This window comes from Trifolium pratense, linkage group LG2, assembly GCF_020283565.1.
Source record: "Trifolium pratense cultivar HEN17-A07 linkage group LG2, ARS_RC_1.1, whole genome shotgun sequence".
Lineage (NCBI taxonomy): Eukaryota > Viridiplantae > Streptophyta > Magnoliopsida > Fabales > Fabaceae > Trifolium > Trifolium pratense.
In genome coordinates, this window is record NC_060060.1 from 47,699,156 (window position 1) to 47,718,997 (window position 19,842).

Here is a 19,842-nt window from a genome sequence, read left to right on the forward strand (position 1 = left end):
CTGGTTGGTAGTGAGAGGACTTGTAGTACCTGCATATCCAAAAGAAAAGGAGGCGCTGATTAAAAAACAATCATTTGATTTTCTTACTCTCCCTTAGCAACCAGAGGGAAAGGAGTCTATCGATCCGCCTAGCTTTGGTAGATTTTTCCCAACACAATCCATAGAAATTCATGAATCCCTTGGTGGATAAGAATCATAAGATGGTGTTCATTTGTAATTTTCGTTGTTTATCGATTTGAGTTAGACCGTTTCAATAAAATCATAATTATCCAAAACAAAAAAAAAAAGAAGATAAAATATGGTGAAATATGGTTAATATACTGGTTTAATTTTAACAATTAGAAATAAATATTCTTTAAACTATCATTAATTATTTCATTGTTAGCTGGTAAACAACAATAAATAAAAAATATAATGGAGATGCACTCACCGTGTAAAATAGTTTACCAAGATTATCTAATATAAAAAACCTTCAACTTAACTTGTTATATCAAAGAAGTGAGGTGAAGTAAAGTGACGTGACAAAAAAATAGTTAACAATCGATAGTATAAAATTATTTTATATTATGGTTACATATTTTTTTTCTCATAAATAAATTAGGCACCCTTTAAATAAATGGTAAAAAATATGCAATGTCCACCCTGTCCTAAACTATTCATTTGGTTTGCCTTGAAATGAAGGCGGAGGCTAGCGTGAGTGAGTGAAACATATCACTCACCTGTAAGAGAGGCAAATTACCCGCTATAGTAGGTGTAGCAGGTAAAAGAAAATAATATATTTTTTAATTTAGAATTATTTAAAAATAAAGTATTTAACAAAGGTTATTTAAAAAAACAAAAATTCACATGCTCTTCTTCTGAGTACTTGTCTTCAACGTCAAAAAGAAAATCTTTATCTTCTTCATCCCTTTTTGTTCATTTTTTTCATAAAAAATCCTGGATCTTCAACCAAGCTTCAAACAAAACCCAGGAAAAAAAATCCAAAATTATAAAATTACAAAAAATACCAAATTTTACCCAGATCTCTGCACTCAAATATTTCCTTCTTCCTCTTCCACTTAATTTCTTTGCAATATAAAATCTGCTATTTTTTTAAATGATCAAGAATATGATGAAAAAGAAGTGTACATTGGGTGTTCTTGATTTCATGAAAATAAACTGTCATGGGGATACATTAATGAAGCAAAAGAACAGATTTGAGGGAAAAGAAAGAAAAAATAAACTTGTTTTTGGTGCTGCTGTGCAGGTCTTGGGGGAATAAACTTGAGGTTGTCTCTTTGATCTTCTTTTTGATTGCTGTATTTTTTAGCATCTTTCTGTTGGCTAGTTGTGAGGTGGTGTGACACAGGTTTTGTTGTGTTTTACTATCTTCTACTTTGATTAAAAAACAAAAAGCAAAAATATAATTTAAAATAACCCACAAAACACTGTAGCAACAAGTATCCAGTCATTCATCTCTACCTTTCATTATCTTGTCATCTAATCCAATGGTGAAAAAGCACTCTTCACGGGTGAGAGATATGTTTCACTTACCCACACTAGAATCCGCCTGAAATGAAATCACAAAGTAAAGTTTGTTTTGAAACAGTCATAACCTCCTTTTCCAGCTCCTCCGGTAACACACGAAAGACTCCACCGCTCTAACCTTCGTCGTTGCCGCTCCTTTCTCAAACACACCCACGCAGCAAGGAATTATGTCACCTATGAGATTAACAAGGTTTCTTTCAAAACCCTCTTTACTTCCTAACTTTTTCACTTTCAGATTTTTCTCACATTTTCACAATGTTAGTGATGTTGTTGATGATGATTCTATTTATATGTTCAAAAGTATGCTAAATATGCGAAAAACCCCTTCCATTATTGAATTTAACAAGATTTTAAGTTCCCTTGTTAAAACAAAGAACAATTACTCAACTGTTGTTTCCCTTTTCCAACAAATGGAATTCCATGGAACAATTAGGCCTAACATTATTACTATGTCCATTTTAATCAATTGTTACTGTCATATAGGTCAAATGACTTATGCATTTTCTCTATTGGGAAAGATTCTTAAGATGGGTTATCAGCCGAATATCGTAACCTTGACAACCCTTATAAAAGGCCTTTGTCTTAAAAATGACATTCAGAAAGCATTGTACTTTCATGATGATCTTATCGCTAAGGGATTTCAGCTCAACCAGGTTAGTTACGGGACATTGATCAATGGCTTGTGTAAAATGGGACATACAACACCTGCCCTCCAACTGTTGAGACGGCTCGAAAAAGGATCAGTCAAGCCTGGTTTGGTAATTTACAGTACAATCATTGATAGCATGTGCAAAACTAAGCTTGTAGATGATGCTTGTGAATTATTTTCTGAAATGGTTAACAAGGGAATTTTTCCAGACGTTGTCACTTATAGTGCTCTAATCTATGGTTTTTGTATTGTGAATAAATTAAAAGAAGCAATTGTTTTGTTGAACGAAATGGTATCGAAAAACATCAACCCAAATGTTTATACCTTTAATATATTGATCGATGCGTTTTGTAAGGAGGGAAAGATGAAAGAAGCTAAAAGTGTGTTAGCTATGATGATGAAACAAGGCATGAAACCTGATGTAGTTACTTATAATACTTTAATGGATGGGTTCTGCCTTCGTAATGAAGTGAGCAAGGCCAAATATATATTCAACACTATGGTCCAAAGGGGAATGATGCCCAATGTTAAGAGCTACAGTATTATGATCAATGGGTTCTGTAAGAGTAAAATGTTGGATGAAGCCATCAATCTCTTTGAAGAAATGCATTTCAAAAATATCTTTCCCGATACGGTAACTTACAGCACTCTTATTGATGGCTTGTGCAAATCAGGGAGAATTTCCTATGCTTGGGAGCTTGTTGATGAGATGAGTGACAGAGGTCAACAACCCGATGTAATCACCTACAATTCCTTCTTGTACACTTTGTGCAAAAATCATGAACTTGACAAGGCAATTGCATTAGTCAAGAAAATTAAAGACCAAGGTATCATGCCAGATTTGTACACGTACAGTACCCTAATTGATGGACTTTGCAAAGGTGGGAGGCTTAATGATGCACTAAAGGTTTTTAATGATCTTTTGGCTAAAGGATACAATCTAAATGTCGTAATGTACACAACTATGATTTGTGGACTTTGTAATGAGGGCTTGTTTGAAGAAGCATTTGTTTTGCTTTCAAAAATGGAAGATAAGGGCTGCTTTCCTAATGCCTTCACTTTTGAAATAATGATTTGTGCACTCTTCGAAAGCGGTGAGAATGATAAAGCAGAGAAACTTCTACGTGAAATGATTTCTAGAGGTCTACTATAAGAGCAAAACTCGGTATAACACTCTCTTGTTACATGTCGTTATTTTCAATTTTTATGATTATCTTCGTGAAATGATTGCTTATCAGTTATTTGTTTGCTGTTATTAAATTACTGTGGTGATAGTTGTATTTTCTGTTTTGAGTTTTCTATTACACCTTATTGTGTATCGGTAATTGTTCAATGCCCGATATATGTAGTGTTAGAAATACCAGAGTTAGCAGATCTCTTGATTGTACAATCTCGATTTCCCATCATTTCTTCGTTTTTCATTGAAAACTGATAGCATTACAGGTATTAAATTGAAAAAGATGGAATATGAATACTGCACCAGAGCCACTGTGGCAACAACTAAGTTATTGTATATGTCAATAAGCCAGTTTCAATTAATTAGTTTCAGGTGAAGTAACAGTTGAATGTATGTAACAATTGAGATCTATTTGACTATAAGCGTAGACTTGGCTGCTTCTTTCTTACAGTTGCATATAATGTTCTTTCTTGCATAGATTTTGATGTAAGAGTTCTATGTAGGTAGAAGTAGAACCCTTCGATTTGCGGATGTATAAAAAAAAGTATTTTTACTGAATGTATAATTCAGAGATAACTTTTGGTTATGTTGTTAAATATTTGGTTTATATATGACTTTAGAACATTGTAAATGCAGTGGTTAATTTTTCCTTAATATAATTTTTTTTAACTAATTAAGAGCACAAGAAATTAGTTAAGGGGAAAGGTGTTCACTCAAATGGAGCTCAATCATGTTACTTTGATTGTTGCATAAGATGTTACTTCATGTCTAGGGTGCCTTACCTCAAGAACTTCTGCAAGGACCAAAGTCTAAGACATAGAATGAAGAAAATAGATTGTCACATCATCTCATAAAATTTATATTAATTCATTGTATTAATCAAGTGATGAAGGCTTCACCAGTATCCACTTTAATTATTGGTGAAAACCATTCCGTTTTAGTGAGCACCAAGTGACCGTAATCCCTAATACAAAGACCAATACCCAACTTGTTATGTAGACTTGAAAATGAGGCAGCATTTGTATCGTCCCGAAGTCAGTTTAAACCATCTAGTTACAGCCTAATTCTGCAACTGATTAGTACGCGAAGCACTCAGCTATTCTGCGTTCCTCTAACCTGTTAACAAATTACAGCCACGCTCAGAAATTACAGCCTAATTCTGCAACTGATTAGTACGCGAAGCACTCAGCTATTCTGCGTTCCTCCAACCTGTTAACAAATTACAGCCACGCTCAGAAATTACAGCCTAATTCTGCAACTGATTAGTACGTGAAGCACTCAGCCACATTTCTACCAACGGATTCAAATTCCATGGTTTAGCCAATGCAGTCCCATCATGTAGCCAATTTCGATCCCAAACAGAGATGTTCATTCCTGAACCTATACTCCATTTGTACCCGCCTCTAACAACAAATTTTGCACTCCAAATACTTCGTCACACATAGCTTGGGTTATGATCAATACTTGAATCAAGAAAATCATATTTAGGAAAATATTTAGCTTTAAATAATCTAGTGATTAAATTACCAAACCTCCCTAACTCTTGTGGATAGAAAGACGCTCCCATGTTAGTCAATGGATACCTTTTGATTGTGTACTATTATGTCCACACCAAAAGGAGTTCAACATCTTCTCAATCTCATCACTAAGGGACGTCCGAATGAGAAATATGCTCATAACATAAGCCGAAATAGATTGTAGAGCTGATTTGATAAGAATCTCTCTACCGGGTTGAAAGAGACACTTAATACTCCACAAATTAATCTTCTTCCAAATTCTAAGTAGCTTTCCTGCTTCAACCAACCATGGACGGTAACCCAAGATACTTGCCTGTGCCCAGAACTTGTTGGACCCCAAGATGTTTGAAACTGAATTCTTGGTAATAGGCAGTACATTTCTGCAAATTAATGGTTTATCCTGAAGCCGCCTCATAGGTGGAGAGAATGTTCTTCATCACCATTGCCTCATTTTCCTGAGCTCGAAAAAATAAGAAGCAATCATCGGCAAATAGAAGACGAGAAATGATTGGAGCATTTCTACATATTTTGATGTTGTGAATGTCTCCTCTATTTTCAGCCTGTCTAATTAAAGTTGGGAGCCCATCCGCACAAAGGATAAAAAGGTATGGCGATAATAGGTCGACTTGCCTCGACCCTCTCCCAGGGACAATGGGCCCCACCGTGCTTCCATTTAAATCCACAGTCAGTCTCCACACAAAGCATAATCCACCCTATCCAATTTTGCGGGAACCACGTCTTTGCCAAAACATCTTGAATATAATTCCAATCAATCATATCATAAGTTTTGCTAATGTCAAGATTGAGAGCAACATCTCCAACCTTACTCTCATATAGGTCAAATGACTTATGCATTTTCTATATTTGCAAACATTCTCAAGATAGGTTTTTTTTTTTTTTTAAACTTGGTATCCGGCCTTAGGACCGACTAATCCAAGGGGATCAATCCCACCGCCCACTTGTGGGGGCCCCATTTAAAGCCAGAGTTTTTTTTGCTCTGTATGGACTTAGCCCACCGAAATTGGCACCAGTGGGAATCGAACCTGAGACCTTGAGAGGAGCATACTCCAAGGGCCCAAGCCAACACCACTCGACCAACCCCAAGTGGGTTCATTCTCAAGATAGGTTATCAGCCTGATGTCATAATCTTGACAACCCTTTTTAAAAGGCCTTTGTCTTACTAATCTGATATTTTTTTAGGCTTTTTGATGAAATGTATAATACTTTCTGGTGAGGCGCTGAAGATGTTGGCTTTCAAATGTCAAAAAGATGGAATTTGAATACTGCGCTAATTGGCTTAATGAGCCGAATAGACGAGTTTCAATTAATTAATTTCAGGTGAAGTAACAGTTAAATGTATGTAACATTGAGGTCTTTTTGACTATAATCATAGACTTGGATGCTTCTTTCTTACAGTTGCATATAATGTTCTTTCTTGCATAGATTTTGATGCAAGAGTTCTATGTAGATAGAACCCTTCGATTTGCGGATGTATAAAAAAATGTGTTTTTACTGAATGTATACTTCATAAATAACTTTTGGTTACTTGTTAAATATTCGGTTTATGACTTGAGAACATAGTAATGCAGTGGTTAATTTTTCCTTAATATAATGTTATTTTTTTAGTGTAAATTTTACACTAACAAAAATTCGATTTCTAAAAACAGATTTTTTTTGCGAGCTAGAGGGGCCAAAAACAAACACGGGGCATAAAGAGAAGTCATCTGAATTCTTTTATAGTAGGGAGGCTGTTAGTTGTTTTGCTGTTCCTGCAATGTATCAGGTGGACTTGGTTTTGTGAATTTGCACCCCTCGTGCATTATTCACTTCTGATCTTAACTGTTGATCAGAACAGGTAGAAGGCCAGCTGGAAGTCCGTTGAGCAGGTGGTAGGCAGCAATCCGAGCAGATGGTCCACGGAGGGGGGGGTTGTACCTGCAGGTGCTCCGATGCCAAAGTCAGACAAGGAATAGAGAGCAAAAGAGATACTAGAGAGAAGTTAGAGAGAGAGAGTAATTGTGATAATGAATAGTGTTCTACCTTGCTCTCCCTTGAGGGAGAGTATTTATAGCCCCCAGCTCTGAGCCAAAGGTCCTCTTAATGGGCTGGACTAGCCAAGGCCCATTAAGAGGGACTGCCAAGATATTACCCTTAGATAGTGGGTAGAGTAGTAATTTTACCCTATCTTGGTTGAGAGGTTGTGCCATGCTGACATGGAGGTGATTGGGCAAGCCATGTGGACTTGGTGAGGGTCTAGGTGGACTAGCATTAGTCTAGTCCAGAACAGGAGCCCCCCAAGTCGTTGCTCCTAGGCATAGGAGTGATGACTTTAGATGTGTGCCCAAGTGCAGAAGGAAATCTCCTTGCAACCTCTCTTGAACAAAAGTGGACGAGGAAGTTGCTCGTCAGAGCCTTGCTCGTAGCAAGCATCTGCAATGTTTTGCTCGAAGTGGTTTTTCGAGGATATTTAGTATTCTGCTCGTATCTACTGCGAGGAGATAACTACGAGAGGGATTTGTTGCTCGTATTTATGACGAGGAGATAATTTATAAGAAGGAATTGTTGCTCGTTGCTATGAGAAGAAGTTAGCAACGAGGAGGTTTTCTGTAAAGCGCAGCCTTTTGCTTGAGGACTTGCTCGAGTGAAATTCGAGCATCCTTTTTCGTTGGGGATGTGAAAGGGTGCATTTACTGCTTTGATTTTTACGAGGGAGTGTAAGGACCATTGGATCAAAGCGTCTCTTCACTTTCCTGGCTTGGTCTATATAATAGAGGAGAGTGAATTTCATTTTTACTCTTCACTCTCTCTCTTCAATTGTGAATCTCTCTGAAGTTTCAACTTACTAGTCAAATCGTTCTTCAGATTTTCTTCATATTCAAGGTAATTCTTCTAAATTTCGTTGTTTAGATCTATTTTTTGTTGTTCCTGCCCAGTTTTGGGCGTTTTTACATGAAGAATGTATGAATTTATGAACATTAGGATGAATGTGCCGGGCACCTTCTGAACTTGGTACCGGGGAGCTTTCCTCCCCTTTGAAACTCTAGGTTAGATAACTAGTGACGGGGAGCCTATCTCCCCGTTTCAAACTTTAGATAGTTTATTTAAGTGGCGGGGAGCCTATCTCCCCGTTTCAAACTTTAGATAGTTTATTTGAGTGACGGGGAGCCTATCTCCCCGTTTCAAACTTTAGATAGTTTGAATATGCCGGAGAGCTTGTCTCCCCTTTTTTAACTTAGAACATTTTTTGATGAAAATTTATTGCTTAAATTTCATGCCGGGGAGCTTACCTCCCCGTCCTTAATTTAAGAATTCTCATGAAATTTGTTGTTTAAATTTCATGCCGGGGAGCTTACCTCCCCGTCTTTTTAACTTAGAAATTTTGAGGAAATTTCGTTATACAGCTTTAGTGCCGGGGAGCCTACCTCCCCGTTTTTGCCTGGCTTACCCTCCTCGGTTTGATTTTGATTGCCATTTGAAAAGGGCTTTGGTCGGGGACAGCGTCCTCGTCCTATCTTGCGCCCTTTCACTTGAATTGCGGTGAAAGGGTGGATTTGGTCATCGAATTCACTTTGTTTTTACTGCATTTCAGGTTTTAAAATGTCAGAATCCGAGGAGGTTGTGGAAGCGCAGGGTGCAGAGAAGTATATGTTGGTCGACTGTATAACCGATCCTGCACTGGATTGGGTTGCTCCAGAACCCCGGGGAATAGCTTCGGCGCTTACTCCCAAGGATCCTAGGTTATATACCACTGTCGAGCAGCGGAGGGCAAACGAGCCCCAACAGTGGTCGACTCGTCTACCCGGGGAGGATGAACGGGTGTGCTCGTCTTTTGACGGGCACGATTTTGCTATGTACGAGTTCGTTTTTAAGGAGATGGGGCTTAGACTGCCGTTCAGCCCTTTTGCGGCCAGTGTACTCAAAGCCTTGCAGGTGGCTCCGTCGCAGCTGCACCCTAACTCCTGGTCATTTATAATGGGGTTCGAGCGTCTCTGCGTGTACAAAGGTGTTCGTCCCAGTCTTCCCCTCTTCTTTAGGATCTTTAAAATTCAGCGCAAGCCGACGAAGGAAGTAGGACGAGCACCTCGTCAAAATTGGGTTTCGTTGAAGCATCACGAGGATGTTAAACTCTTTAAGATGTTTGTGGATTCCGTTAAGGATTTCAAAGAGAGGTACTATGTTGTCCGGCCAGAGTCTCCATCTGCCCGGGAGAGTTTAATGGAGCTGGAGGAAGATAGGGACGAGCAAGGTGTTGCTCGTAAGGATGCCAGCGGGCAAGTTATAGTTCGGGCAGTTCCTAAGTTCCCGTTAAGCTGGTCGTACACCCACTTCCAGAAGGAGCCTAAGGAATATACAACCGGGGACGCAGATTTGTCTCCCGAGGACATGGCTGCCTTCGAGAGTTTGAAGGCCTTTGTGGCCGGTTTTACTCCCGGGGTCTGGACGACTCGTAAGGGAGTTACAATAAGAGATGAACACGGGGAGCCTAAGGCCTCTCCTCGTTTTATTAATACTAGGACCCTCCTCAAGTGCAAAAATGCCGGGGAGGTTAAACTGTGCTTGGGTATTGCTTCCTTTCTTTTTAACTTAGAAAAATTTATGTTATTGTTGTGTGTATTCCTCGTCCTTTACTAACGTGCTCGTCATTTATTTGCAGACGAAATGGAAACTATTGCCGAGCGCATGTTGAAGGCCAAGCAGGATGAGAAGGCGAGCAGGTCTGGCCGAGGAAAAAAGAAGATTGTTGCCAGAGCTTCCCAGGAAGTGAGGCCGGGGACCCCTTCCGCACAGGTTATTGGGACCTCGGTTGGTGGTTCGGGCACCCCTACCTCAGCTCCCCGGCCTCCTCCAGCTAAGAGGACAAGAGAAGAAGATCCCCCGGTTGAGGAGGCGGGCATGGGTGCATGCAGCAAGTTTCCTGTTCCTCGGTGCTTTACCGTGGACAGATTTTTTGAGAAGTACCCTCCGGAAGTCTTTGAAGCTGAAAGGACTGCTATTCTTGACCAGGAACCAGAGGTCCGTAGGCAGCAGCATGCTCGTGACATGGCTGCTATGGTGCGAATGGTCTCGAGCTCCCTTGTTCTTGGTGACGAGCGGGAATCCTTACTCGAGCAGCTGAACACTGCCCAGGACAGGCACGAGCGGGCCAAAGGTCGGATCAACCAGCTCAAAATTGTTGTGGATGACCTCAAGGAGAAGCAAAAACGCTGGGGTGACCAGCTGGATGAGCACCGTAAAAGGGGAGAGGAGTTGGAAGCTGCTCGGGCTGAGATTGAAAGGCTCACTGCTGCTATGGCGCCGGGCGAGAACGAGCACAAGGCTGCCGAGGGCTTGACCACCCGAGCAGACTTGGTCAAGGTGATTGCTCAGCTGTCCCATGACTTTGTAGAGGGCACTGAGTACGCTTTTGAGAATGCCGTGCAGCAAATCAAGTGCCTTAATCCTGACGTGGAATTGGTGACCCGGGGAATGCATGTGAACGGGCAGGTCAAGGATGGGCAGATTGTTATCCCGGCTGGTCTGGCCGACTCTGATGAAGAGGAGGATGATGCTGAAGTGGCGTTCGAGGAGGGTCATGAAGACGAGCTGGGTGACGGGCACGAGCAGGAAGATAGGTGCGAGGAGTAGATGTCCCCGGCCTTTCTATTGTAATTTCCTTTCTATTGTAATTTATTTTGTCTTTTTGAATTTTTGGGGCCTTTGAGCCATGGTTTGTAATTTTGGAACAAGTGGGCTTTTGTCCCCGTTTGATTTTTATGACAATTTCGTGCAGGTGCCCGTTTTATTTATCTATGCTTGTTTATAACTGCTCGTCTATACCTGCTCGCATGTATGTTTACATTTTCTGCTCGCATGTATATTTCTGCGTCTTTTTAACTTAGAAAATTTGACGAAATTTTGTTGTTTTAAAATTTCAACCGGGGAGCCTCCCCGTCTTTTAACTTAGAAAATTTTACGAAATTTTGTTGTTTTAAAATTTCAACCGGGGAGTCTCCCCGTCTAATAACTTAGAAAATTTTTGATGAAATTTTGTTGTTTTAAAATTTCAACCGGGGAGCCTCCCCGTCTTTTAACTTAGAAAATTTTACGAAATTTTGTTGTTTTAAAATTTCAACCGGGGAGCCTCCCCGTCTAATAACTTAGAAAATTTTTGATGAAATTTCATTGTTAAAATTTCCACCGGGGAGGTCTGGTCCCTACCTTTAACTTAGCCAAATTTGATGCTAATTTCTTGCTCAAAATCTGAGCCGGGGAGCTTGTCCCCATTTTTAACTTAACGAAATTTGTTGTTTAAACTTCGTGCCGGGGAGCTTACCTCCCCGTTATTGAGGTGCTCGTCTGGGCATGCTGGTATGCTCATTCGAGCAAGTTGGTGTGCTAAGTTTTGCCTGTTTATTTTTATGCCTGTTTTGTATACTTATCATATTTTTGCATGTATGAATGTTGCGCTCGTTGTTATTTTGCCGGGGAGGTTTCCCCTGCTTGATACTGAGCATGTTTTATTGAGGGTAGTCTCCTCTGTTTTGACTTAAACAGTTTAGGGAACTGTATAAGCACTTAGAGTTGTTTCTAAGTTACGCGAATATGAGCACGCTAGTGTACCTTTCTTCGCAACCTGAACCTCCCATCGCGAGCTGGGTGCTAGGTCGTGGCACGGGGACGATGGGCTCGTTTCGAGAGTTATCCTCGTCTAGCAGGAGTTCCATTTCCCTTATGGTGAATTAGTTCCCCTGCTATGGTTTTAGATGAGCACGTGTGCCATGGTGCCCTCCGTTGTTTAAGGTGCTCGATTCGTTGTGTTCTGAAGTGCGAGCAGCCTTTTAGTGTGGCAATAACTTAGCTGTAATATTGTTTCAATTTCTGGGCATTCCAAGGTCGAGGAAGTTTCTTTCCTCGAAGGTCCTCGAGATAGTATGCACCATTTTCTGTTTTGTCAATGACGCGGTATGGTCCTTCCCAATTGGGTGCAAGTTTGCCATCCTGGGAGTCTGCATTGCGTCTTAGGACGAGGCTGCCCACCTCGAATTCTCTTTTGATGACTTTGGTGTCATGACGGGCAGCTATTTTCTGCTTCAGGGTGGCCTCCTTTAAGGAAGCTCCTGTTCGAATTTCTTCGACGAGGTCAAGCTCCTCTCGAAGTGCTTCGTCATTTTGCTCCTCGTCTAGAGGTTGCTCAGTCCGACGAGATGGTTCCCCAATCTCTACGGGGATAACTGCCTCCGTTCCATATACCATTCGGAAGGGGGTCTCTCCGGTTGTGGAGTGTGGGGTTGTTCGATAGGCCCAGAGTACATTGTCAAGCTCTTCGACCCATTTCTTTTTGTTTTGGTCGAGTCTTCTTCGTAACCCTCTCAGGATTACTCTGTTGGCTGCTTCAGCTTGCCCGTTGGTTTGGGGGTGCTCGACCGATGTGAAGTGCTGCTTGGTGCCCAGGGCAACAAGGAATGCTTGAAAATCTTTGTCTGTAAACTGTGTTCCGTTGTCTGTGACTACCACCTGTGGTATTCCGAATCTAGCTAGCATGTTTCTTTTGAAGAAGCGCAGGATTCTGAGTGATGTGATGTCGGAGAGGGGTTCGGCTTCCACCCACTTTGTGAAGTAGTCCACTGCTACAATTAGGTAGCGATTTTGATAAAGTCCTTTGGTAAAAGGACCAAGTAAGTCCATGCCCCACCAGGCGAAGGGCCAGGGGGAAGACAAAGATTTTAGTTCTCGAGGGGGAGCTAAGTGCATATCCCCATGCCTTTGGCATTTGTCACATTTTTTTACGTGGTCTTTGGCGTCTTGTTGCATAGTAGGCCAATAGTACCCTGCTCGTAGAGCTTTCCTGGCAAGTGACCTTCCTCCCAAGTGTTGGGCGTTAATGCCCTCATGGACTTCGCGCAGGATGTAATCTGTTGTGTCCTCGTCCACACATTTTAGGAGAGGAATGGAAAATCCTCTCCTGTATAATTTTCCATCAAGGATGACATAGGAGCAGGCTCTTCGTCTGACTACAGCTGCTTGTTTCTGGTCGTCAGGGAGAGTTTCGTGCTCGAGGAAGTTGTATACTGGAGTCATCCAGCAGTCTTTGTCGCCAATGACGTTTATGTCCACACCCTTGCTTGGTTTTTCTATGCTTGGACGAGGGAGTATCTCTTGGATGACAGATTTGTTTCCGCCCTTCCTTTTTGTGCTTGCCAGCTTGGACAGGATATCTGCCCTTTTGTTATGCTCGCGGGGAACATGTAATATTTCAACAGAGTTGAACTTGGTGATCTTTTCCTTTACTAGCACTAGGTATTCAGAGAGGTTATCATTCTTGGTCTGATACTCTCCTAGCACCTGTGAGGCGACCAGTTGCGAATCTGTGTAGATTTTTATCTCCTTGGCTTGCACGTCCTCGGCCAAACGTAGTCCAGCGAGGAATGCTTCATATTCTGCTTGGTTGTTTGAAGTTGGGAAGGATAGTGCTAGGGACACCTCGATCAGTAAGCCATTCTCATTTTCAAGAATGATGCCTGCACCTGCTCCTGTGGCGCTTGATGCTCCGTCCACAAAGATTGTCCATTTATCTGCTCCGTCCACTGTAGGGGAGGAGCTCGTCATCTCTGCGACGAAGTCAGCTAGGACTTGGGCTTTTAGAGCTTTTCTGCTTTCGTAACGAATGTCGAATTCTGAGAGTTCGAGGGACCATTTGAGCATCCTGCCCGCCATATCTGGTCGGCCAAGCAAAGATTTGATTGGTTGGTCTGTTCGGACCACAATTGTATGAGCCAAGAAATAATGTCTTAGTCTCCTCGCAGCATAAACTAGTGCAAGAGCTATTTTTTCAATTTGTTGGTACCTTAGTTCAGGACCTTGCAAGGCTTTGCTTGTAAAGTATACTGGTTTCTGCCCTTCGTTTGTCTCACGAATAAGAGCTGCACTTACAGCCTCTGAGGCGACGGAAAGGTACAGGTATAATACCTCCTCGTCATTTGGTCGTGAGAGGACAGGTGGCTCTGATAAGGCCTTTTTCAAATGTTGGAGAGCTTGCTCGCACTCATCTGTCCATTCGAAGACTGCTTCTTTCTTTAGTAATTTGAAAAAGGGAAGTGCATGTTGTGCTGATTTGGATACAAATCTGGAAAGCGATGTCAGCATTCCATTAAGAGTTTGTATGGACTTCTTATCGCTCGGAGTGGGGAGCTCGGCAAAAGCTCTGCACTTGTCAGGGTTGGCTTCAATTCCTCGCTCGGTTAGATAAAACCCCAGGAATTTTCCTGCTCGGACCCCGAAGGTGCACTTCTCTGGATTGAATCTCATGTTGTATTTCCTGGCCTGCTCGAACACTTTTCGAAGGTGCACGACATGGTCGAGTTCCTCGGGGGATTTTACGATCATGTCGTCCATGTATACCTCGAGCATGTCTCCTATTTGTCCTCGGAAGACTTTGTTCATCATTCGCTGGTATGTAGCTCCTGCATTTTTGAGACCGAAGGGCATTACGTTGTAGTAATAGTTGCCCGACTCAGTCATGAAAGCTGTTTTTTCTCTATCTGCTACTGCCATTGGAATTTGGTTATAACCTGAATAAGCATCCATAAAAGACAATAATTTAAAGCCAGAAGAATTATCAACAAGTCTATCAATGCAAGGTAAGGGATAAGAGTCTTTAGGGCAAGCCCTGTTAAGATCGGTATAGTCGCAACACATCCTCCACTTTCCATTAGATTTTTTGACGAGTACAACGTTGGACAGTCAGGTTGTATACCTGGCCTCCGAAATGAAATTTGCCTCTAAGAGGTCTTTTACACATTTTTCTGCAGCCTCCGATTTCTCAGGAGACTGCCTACGCCTACGTTGTACAATGGGAAGTGCAGTGGGATCAATAGTCAGCTGGTGACATGCTACGTTGGGGTCCAAGCCGGGCATCTCGGAAGCGTGCCAGGCGAACAGATCAGCATTTTCCTTCAAGCAGGCTTCAAGTTGCTTCCTAGCAAGTTCGGGGACTTGGTGAGGGTCTAGGTGGACTAGCATTAGTCTAGTCCAGAACAACTTCTAATATATTTTTTGCTTCTTCAAAAAAATGATGATATGAACCTTCACACTCTTTTATAGTTTATGCTTGTTTTGGTGAAGCCAAGTTATGCATATTACTTTTTTTTTTGTTACAGTTATGCATATTACTTTATTAATGTTATGTGGTATTTTGTCCGTCTAAAATGTGATGTTTTTCGCTTTTTAGTTTTGTCCCAAAATTTTGGTTTTTTTAAGAAACCAATGTACAATGAATAATGTTTTACTATTTGTACCCTTGCAAAAACTAATACATTCATTAAATGAATTTTTATTTCTTAATAATAAAGTAAGAGTAAAAGGACATAACTTATTAATCTCTATTCTTTCTTAATCAATGTGCAAAACTCTACAAGGAGCAAATTTTTGACCGGAGGGAGTAAAACTTTGACAATAATTGTTAAATATCTATGACTTTGTTAAGAAGTTTCATATCGATTGCGAGATAGTCTGAATATGTGTTTATAAACTAGAGTCAATTGTCACCTTACAAACCAGTTTTGTAAGGATGAGTAAGACTCAATACTCAATTTAAGATGGTATCAGAGCCTCTTCACAATTCGCTAGGCCGCCTGCTATCAATTTCTGATCGAGGCCATCCATCATTTATATCCGTCCTCCAAGCCCAATAGCGATGAAGTGTGTTAAGAAGTCCCACGTGCTTAAATGAAGTTTTGACCCCTCAAGTTTTTATAATTGTGTGATTTTGGCCTACCAAACTTCAATTGTGCGATTTTAACTTTTAAATTTCAATTGCTCGATTTTAGACCGCCAAGTTTACCCCTTTTACATTTGCTAGTCCCCGTTGATATTTTTTACTAAAATTTCTTATGTAGCATTTTAAAATTAAAAAAATATTTTTAAAATAAATAAAAAATGTTTTTAAAATTTAATATATGTTTTAAAATTTTAAAACATTTATAAAATAGAAATATTTGTTTTATTATCGAGCAATTGAAACTTGAGGGCTAAAATTGAACAATTGTAAAATTTTAGGGGTTAAAATCACACATTTAAAATTTAGGGGACCAAAATCGCACAATTGTAAAACTTGAGAGTCAAAACTGCACTTAAGACAATATCTCTCTATGTTGAATTTATATTAAAACAATAGGTAAATTCTAATATGGATCACTTCGTCAAGTGGTTCATGGTGGACCGGTTATGAATAACATTATAACAAATACGAATTTTACAAAATCCACTATTAGATTGAAAGTTTATATCATATAGATCATCCATAGAAAAATTTAGAAAAATTGTACCAAAAAAAAAAAGAAAATTTTAGAAAAATTGAAAATCATTTTATATGTTATTGAGACTCGTCAAAAAAGTGATGTGAAGTAAAGTGAGGTGACGTGACAAAAAATAGTTAACATTAATTGATTGATAGTATAAAATTATTTTATATTATGGTTACATATTTTTTTTTCTCATAAATAAATTAGGCGACCCTTTAAATAAATGGTAAAAAATATGCAATGTCCACCCTGTCCCACTAAACTGGGAATGGATTCTCTCAAGTGTGATTTACACTTGAGAGAATAAAGTGTAATCTAACACCATCTAAAATCATTTTCTCTAAATTTTTATATGTTTCTTTCTCTTGATCAATGGTAACAAACCACGCTTTATTCTCTCAAGTGTAAATTACACTAGTGTAAATTACACTCGAGAGAATTCATTCCCCACTAAACTATTCATTTGGTTTGCCTTGAAATGAAATCACAAAGTAAAGTTTGTTTTGAAACAGTCCTAACCTCCGCTCTAACCTTCGTCGTTGCCGCTCCTTTCTCAAACACACCCACGCAGCAAGGAATTATGTCACCTATGAGATTAACAAGGTTTCTTTCAAAACCCTCTTTACTTCCTAACTTTTTCACTTTCAGATTTTTCTCACATTTTCACAATGTTAGTGATGTTGTTGATGATGATTCTATTTATATGTTCAAAAGTATGCTAAATATGCGAAAAACCCCTTCCATTATTGAATTTAACAAGATTTTAAGTTCCCTTGTTAAAACAAAGAACAATTACTCAACTGTTGTTTCCCTTTTCCAACAAATGGAATTCCATGGAACAATTAGGCCTAACATTATTACTATGTCCATTTTAATCAATTGTTACTGTCATATAGGTCAAATGACTTATGCATTTTCTCTATTGGGAAAGATTCTTAAGATGGGTTATCAGCCGAATATCGTAACCTTGACAACCCTTATAAAAGGCCTTTGTCTTAAAAATGACATTCAGAAAGCATTGTACTTTCATGATGATCTTATCGCTAAGGGATTTCAGCTCAACCAGGTTAGTTACGGGACATTGATCAATGGCTTGTGTAAAATGGGACATACAACACCTGCCCTCCAACTGTTGAGACGGCTCGAAAAAGGATCAGTCAAGCCTGGTTTGGTAATTTACAGTACAATCATTGATAGCATGTGCAAAAATAAGCTTGTAGATGATGCTTGTGAATTATTTTCTGAAATGGTTAACAAGGGAATTTTTCCAGACGTTGTCACTTATAGTGCTCTAATCTATGGTTTTTGTATTGTGAATAAATTAAAAGAAGCAATTGTTTTGTTGAACGAAATGGTATCGAAAAACATCAACCCAAATGTTTATACCTTTAATATATTGATCGATGCGTTTTGTAAGGAGGGAAAGATGAAAGAAGCTAAAAGTGTGTTAGCTATGATGATGAAACAAGGCATGAAACCTGATGTAGTTACTTATAATACTTTAATGGATGGGTTCTGCCTTCGTAATGAAGTGAGCAAGGCCAAATATATATTCAACACTATGGTCCAAAGGGGAATGATGCCCAATGTTAAGAGCTACAGTATTATGATCAATGGGTTCTGTAAGAGTAAAATGTTGGATGAAGCCATCAATCTCTTTGAAGAAATGCATTTCAAAAATATCTTTCCCGATACGGTAACTTACAGCACTCTTATTGATGGTTTGTGCAAATCAGGGAGAATTTCGTATGCTTGGGAGCTTGTAGATGAGATGTGTGACAGAGGCCAACCGCCCAATGTAATCACCTACAATTCCTTCTTGCACACTTTGTGCAAAAATCATGAACTTGACAAGGCAATTGCATTAGTCAAGAAAAGTATCAACCAAGGTATCATGCCAAATTTGTACACGTACAGTACCCTAATTGATGGACTTTGCAAAGGTGGGAGGCTTAATGATGCACTAAAGGTTTTTCATGATCTTTTGGCTAAAGAATACAATATTAATGTTGTAACGTACACAACTATGATTTGTGGACTTTGTAATGAGGGCTTGTTTGAAGAAGCATTTGTTTTGCTGTCAAAAATGGAAGATAAGGGCTGCTTTCCTAATGCCTTCACTTTTGAAATAATGATTTCTACTCTCTTTGAAAGAGGTGAGAATGATAAAGCAGAGAAACTTCTTCGTCAAATGATTGCTAGAGGCCTGCTATAAGAGTAAATACATGTATGTCTTTTTCTAGTTATCCAATGTTATTTTGAATTTTAATTATAATCATCGTGAAATGATTTCTTATCAGTTATTTGTTTGCTGTTATTAATTTACTATGGTAAATAGTGATAGTTGCATTTTATGTTTTCTATTAGTACACCCGATTGTGTATCGGTAATTGTTCAATGCCCTATATATGTAGAATCTCGATTTCCCTTCTTTTCTTTGTTTTTCATTGAAAACTGATTGTATTACAGGTATTAAATTCTTATATGATGATCCAAGGAGTTGAGTTTTGTAATGGTCTTGTTGCTACTGATTTTTTTGGTTATCTAATGTTTATAATTAATCAGGGCTTAAGTGGTAGTTTATTAGGATAGTCGTCCAATCTGTGTAAGCACGAGCCTTTTCTTTCCTCCGCTTCCTTTATCATTATGCCGTTTTCCCATTTTTAGTAATAAAAGAACCAGCAGTAAGACCAAACTTAGAGTGAGCAGCATAATATGAGAGAACTCTCTAATGATGGACAGAATACAAATAATCGAGAAAAAAAAACTGAATAACGGCATGCTAATCACATATAAATACAATGTCTGCCTTATCCTTCCTCTCTCATATAAGAACACAAAAATAATTTTCTTTTGAATTGCCAGATATACATATACTTTTGAATAATTTTCTTATGAAGTTGGTCTCTGCCATTATATAGACTATTATTCTTTGTGCTATGCTAATTCAACAAGAAAATATATTTGTTATTCAACTTGGTTGACGATGGTGCTTTACTTCATATATGGTTTTGGCTACAATATACTTGACAATTATGCAGTCGAAGATGTGTTAAATTTTTCGTCTCTGTTACTGTCAATATTTTTTTAAGTCTCAAATAACAAGTCACATAGAGTGGAACATAAACATGAGCATTTTTTCCCTTCTTCCACTATTGTTAGCTAGAAAGTTAAATCATGGAAACTACAGCTGAGTTTTATAGTTGTACTACTACTATATGTACCATTAAATTGGATTAACTCATTATTGTCTAATTTGTGATTCATGAATTCCAACTTGATATTATATGTATTTTACCTTGGTTCTGAAGGGTTCTGCTGCTAATTGGGAACATGGACCTTGTAACATTGTGTTACTATTAATACTGTAACATTGAAGTCTTGACTAATAGACTTGGCTGCTTCTTTCTTACAGTTGCATATATTTCTTTCTTTTGACTATAATGTTCTTTCTTGCATAGGTTTTGATCTAAGAGTTCAATGTAAGTAGAACCCTTCGATTTGCGGATGCATAAAAAAAAGTGTTTTTACCATTAATATTTTTTGGTTATCTTGTTAAATAATTGGTTTATGACTTTAGAACATTGTAAATGCAGTGGTTTTCTTATGGAAACAAAAGTTCTTCCCAACTCATGTCTCTCTATCACAACTTATTTCCACTTACAAAAAATTGATGATAAACTACTTGAAAGA

At 39.1% G+C, this 19,842-nt stretch overlaps 1 protein-coding gene across 4 annotated transcripts; it reads left to right on the forward strand.

Annotated features, from left to right (window-relative positions):
- The first annotated feature begins 1,558 nt into the window (after positions 1 to 1,558).
- Positions 1,559 to 19,842, forward strand: LOC123910115 (pentatricopeptide repeat-containing protein At1g62930, chloroplastic-like). Of its 4 annotated transcripts, none has more exons than XM_045961167.1 (2): positions 1,559 to 3,003; positions 18,039 to 18,470. In XM_045961167.1, exons 1-2 carry the CDS (start codon positions 1,695 to 1,697, stop codon positions 18,362 to 18,364), a joined length of 1,635 nt encoding a protein of 544 aa, XP_045817123.1. In that variant the 5' UTR covers positions 1,559 to 1,694; the 3' UTR covers positions 18,365 to 18,470. The 4 variants fall into 4 exon arrangements, with proteins under 4 accessions (XP_045817123.1, XP_045817125.1, XP_045817122.1 ...); XM_045961169.1 differs by lacking the exon at positions 18,039 to 18,470 and having other exon boundaries at positions 1,560 to 1,717; positions 2,011 to 3,809; XM_045961166.1 differs by lacking the exon at positions 1,559 to 3,003 and adding an exon at positions 19,746 to 19,842 and having other exon boundaries at positions 16,608 to 18,376.

What these genes read in the sequence shown, in the direction of transcription:
- LOC123910115 (XM_045961166.1), top strand. Translation starts at nt 16,628, where the DNA reads ATGAAATCACAAAGTAAAGTTTGTTTTGAAACAGTCCTAACCTCCGCT.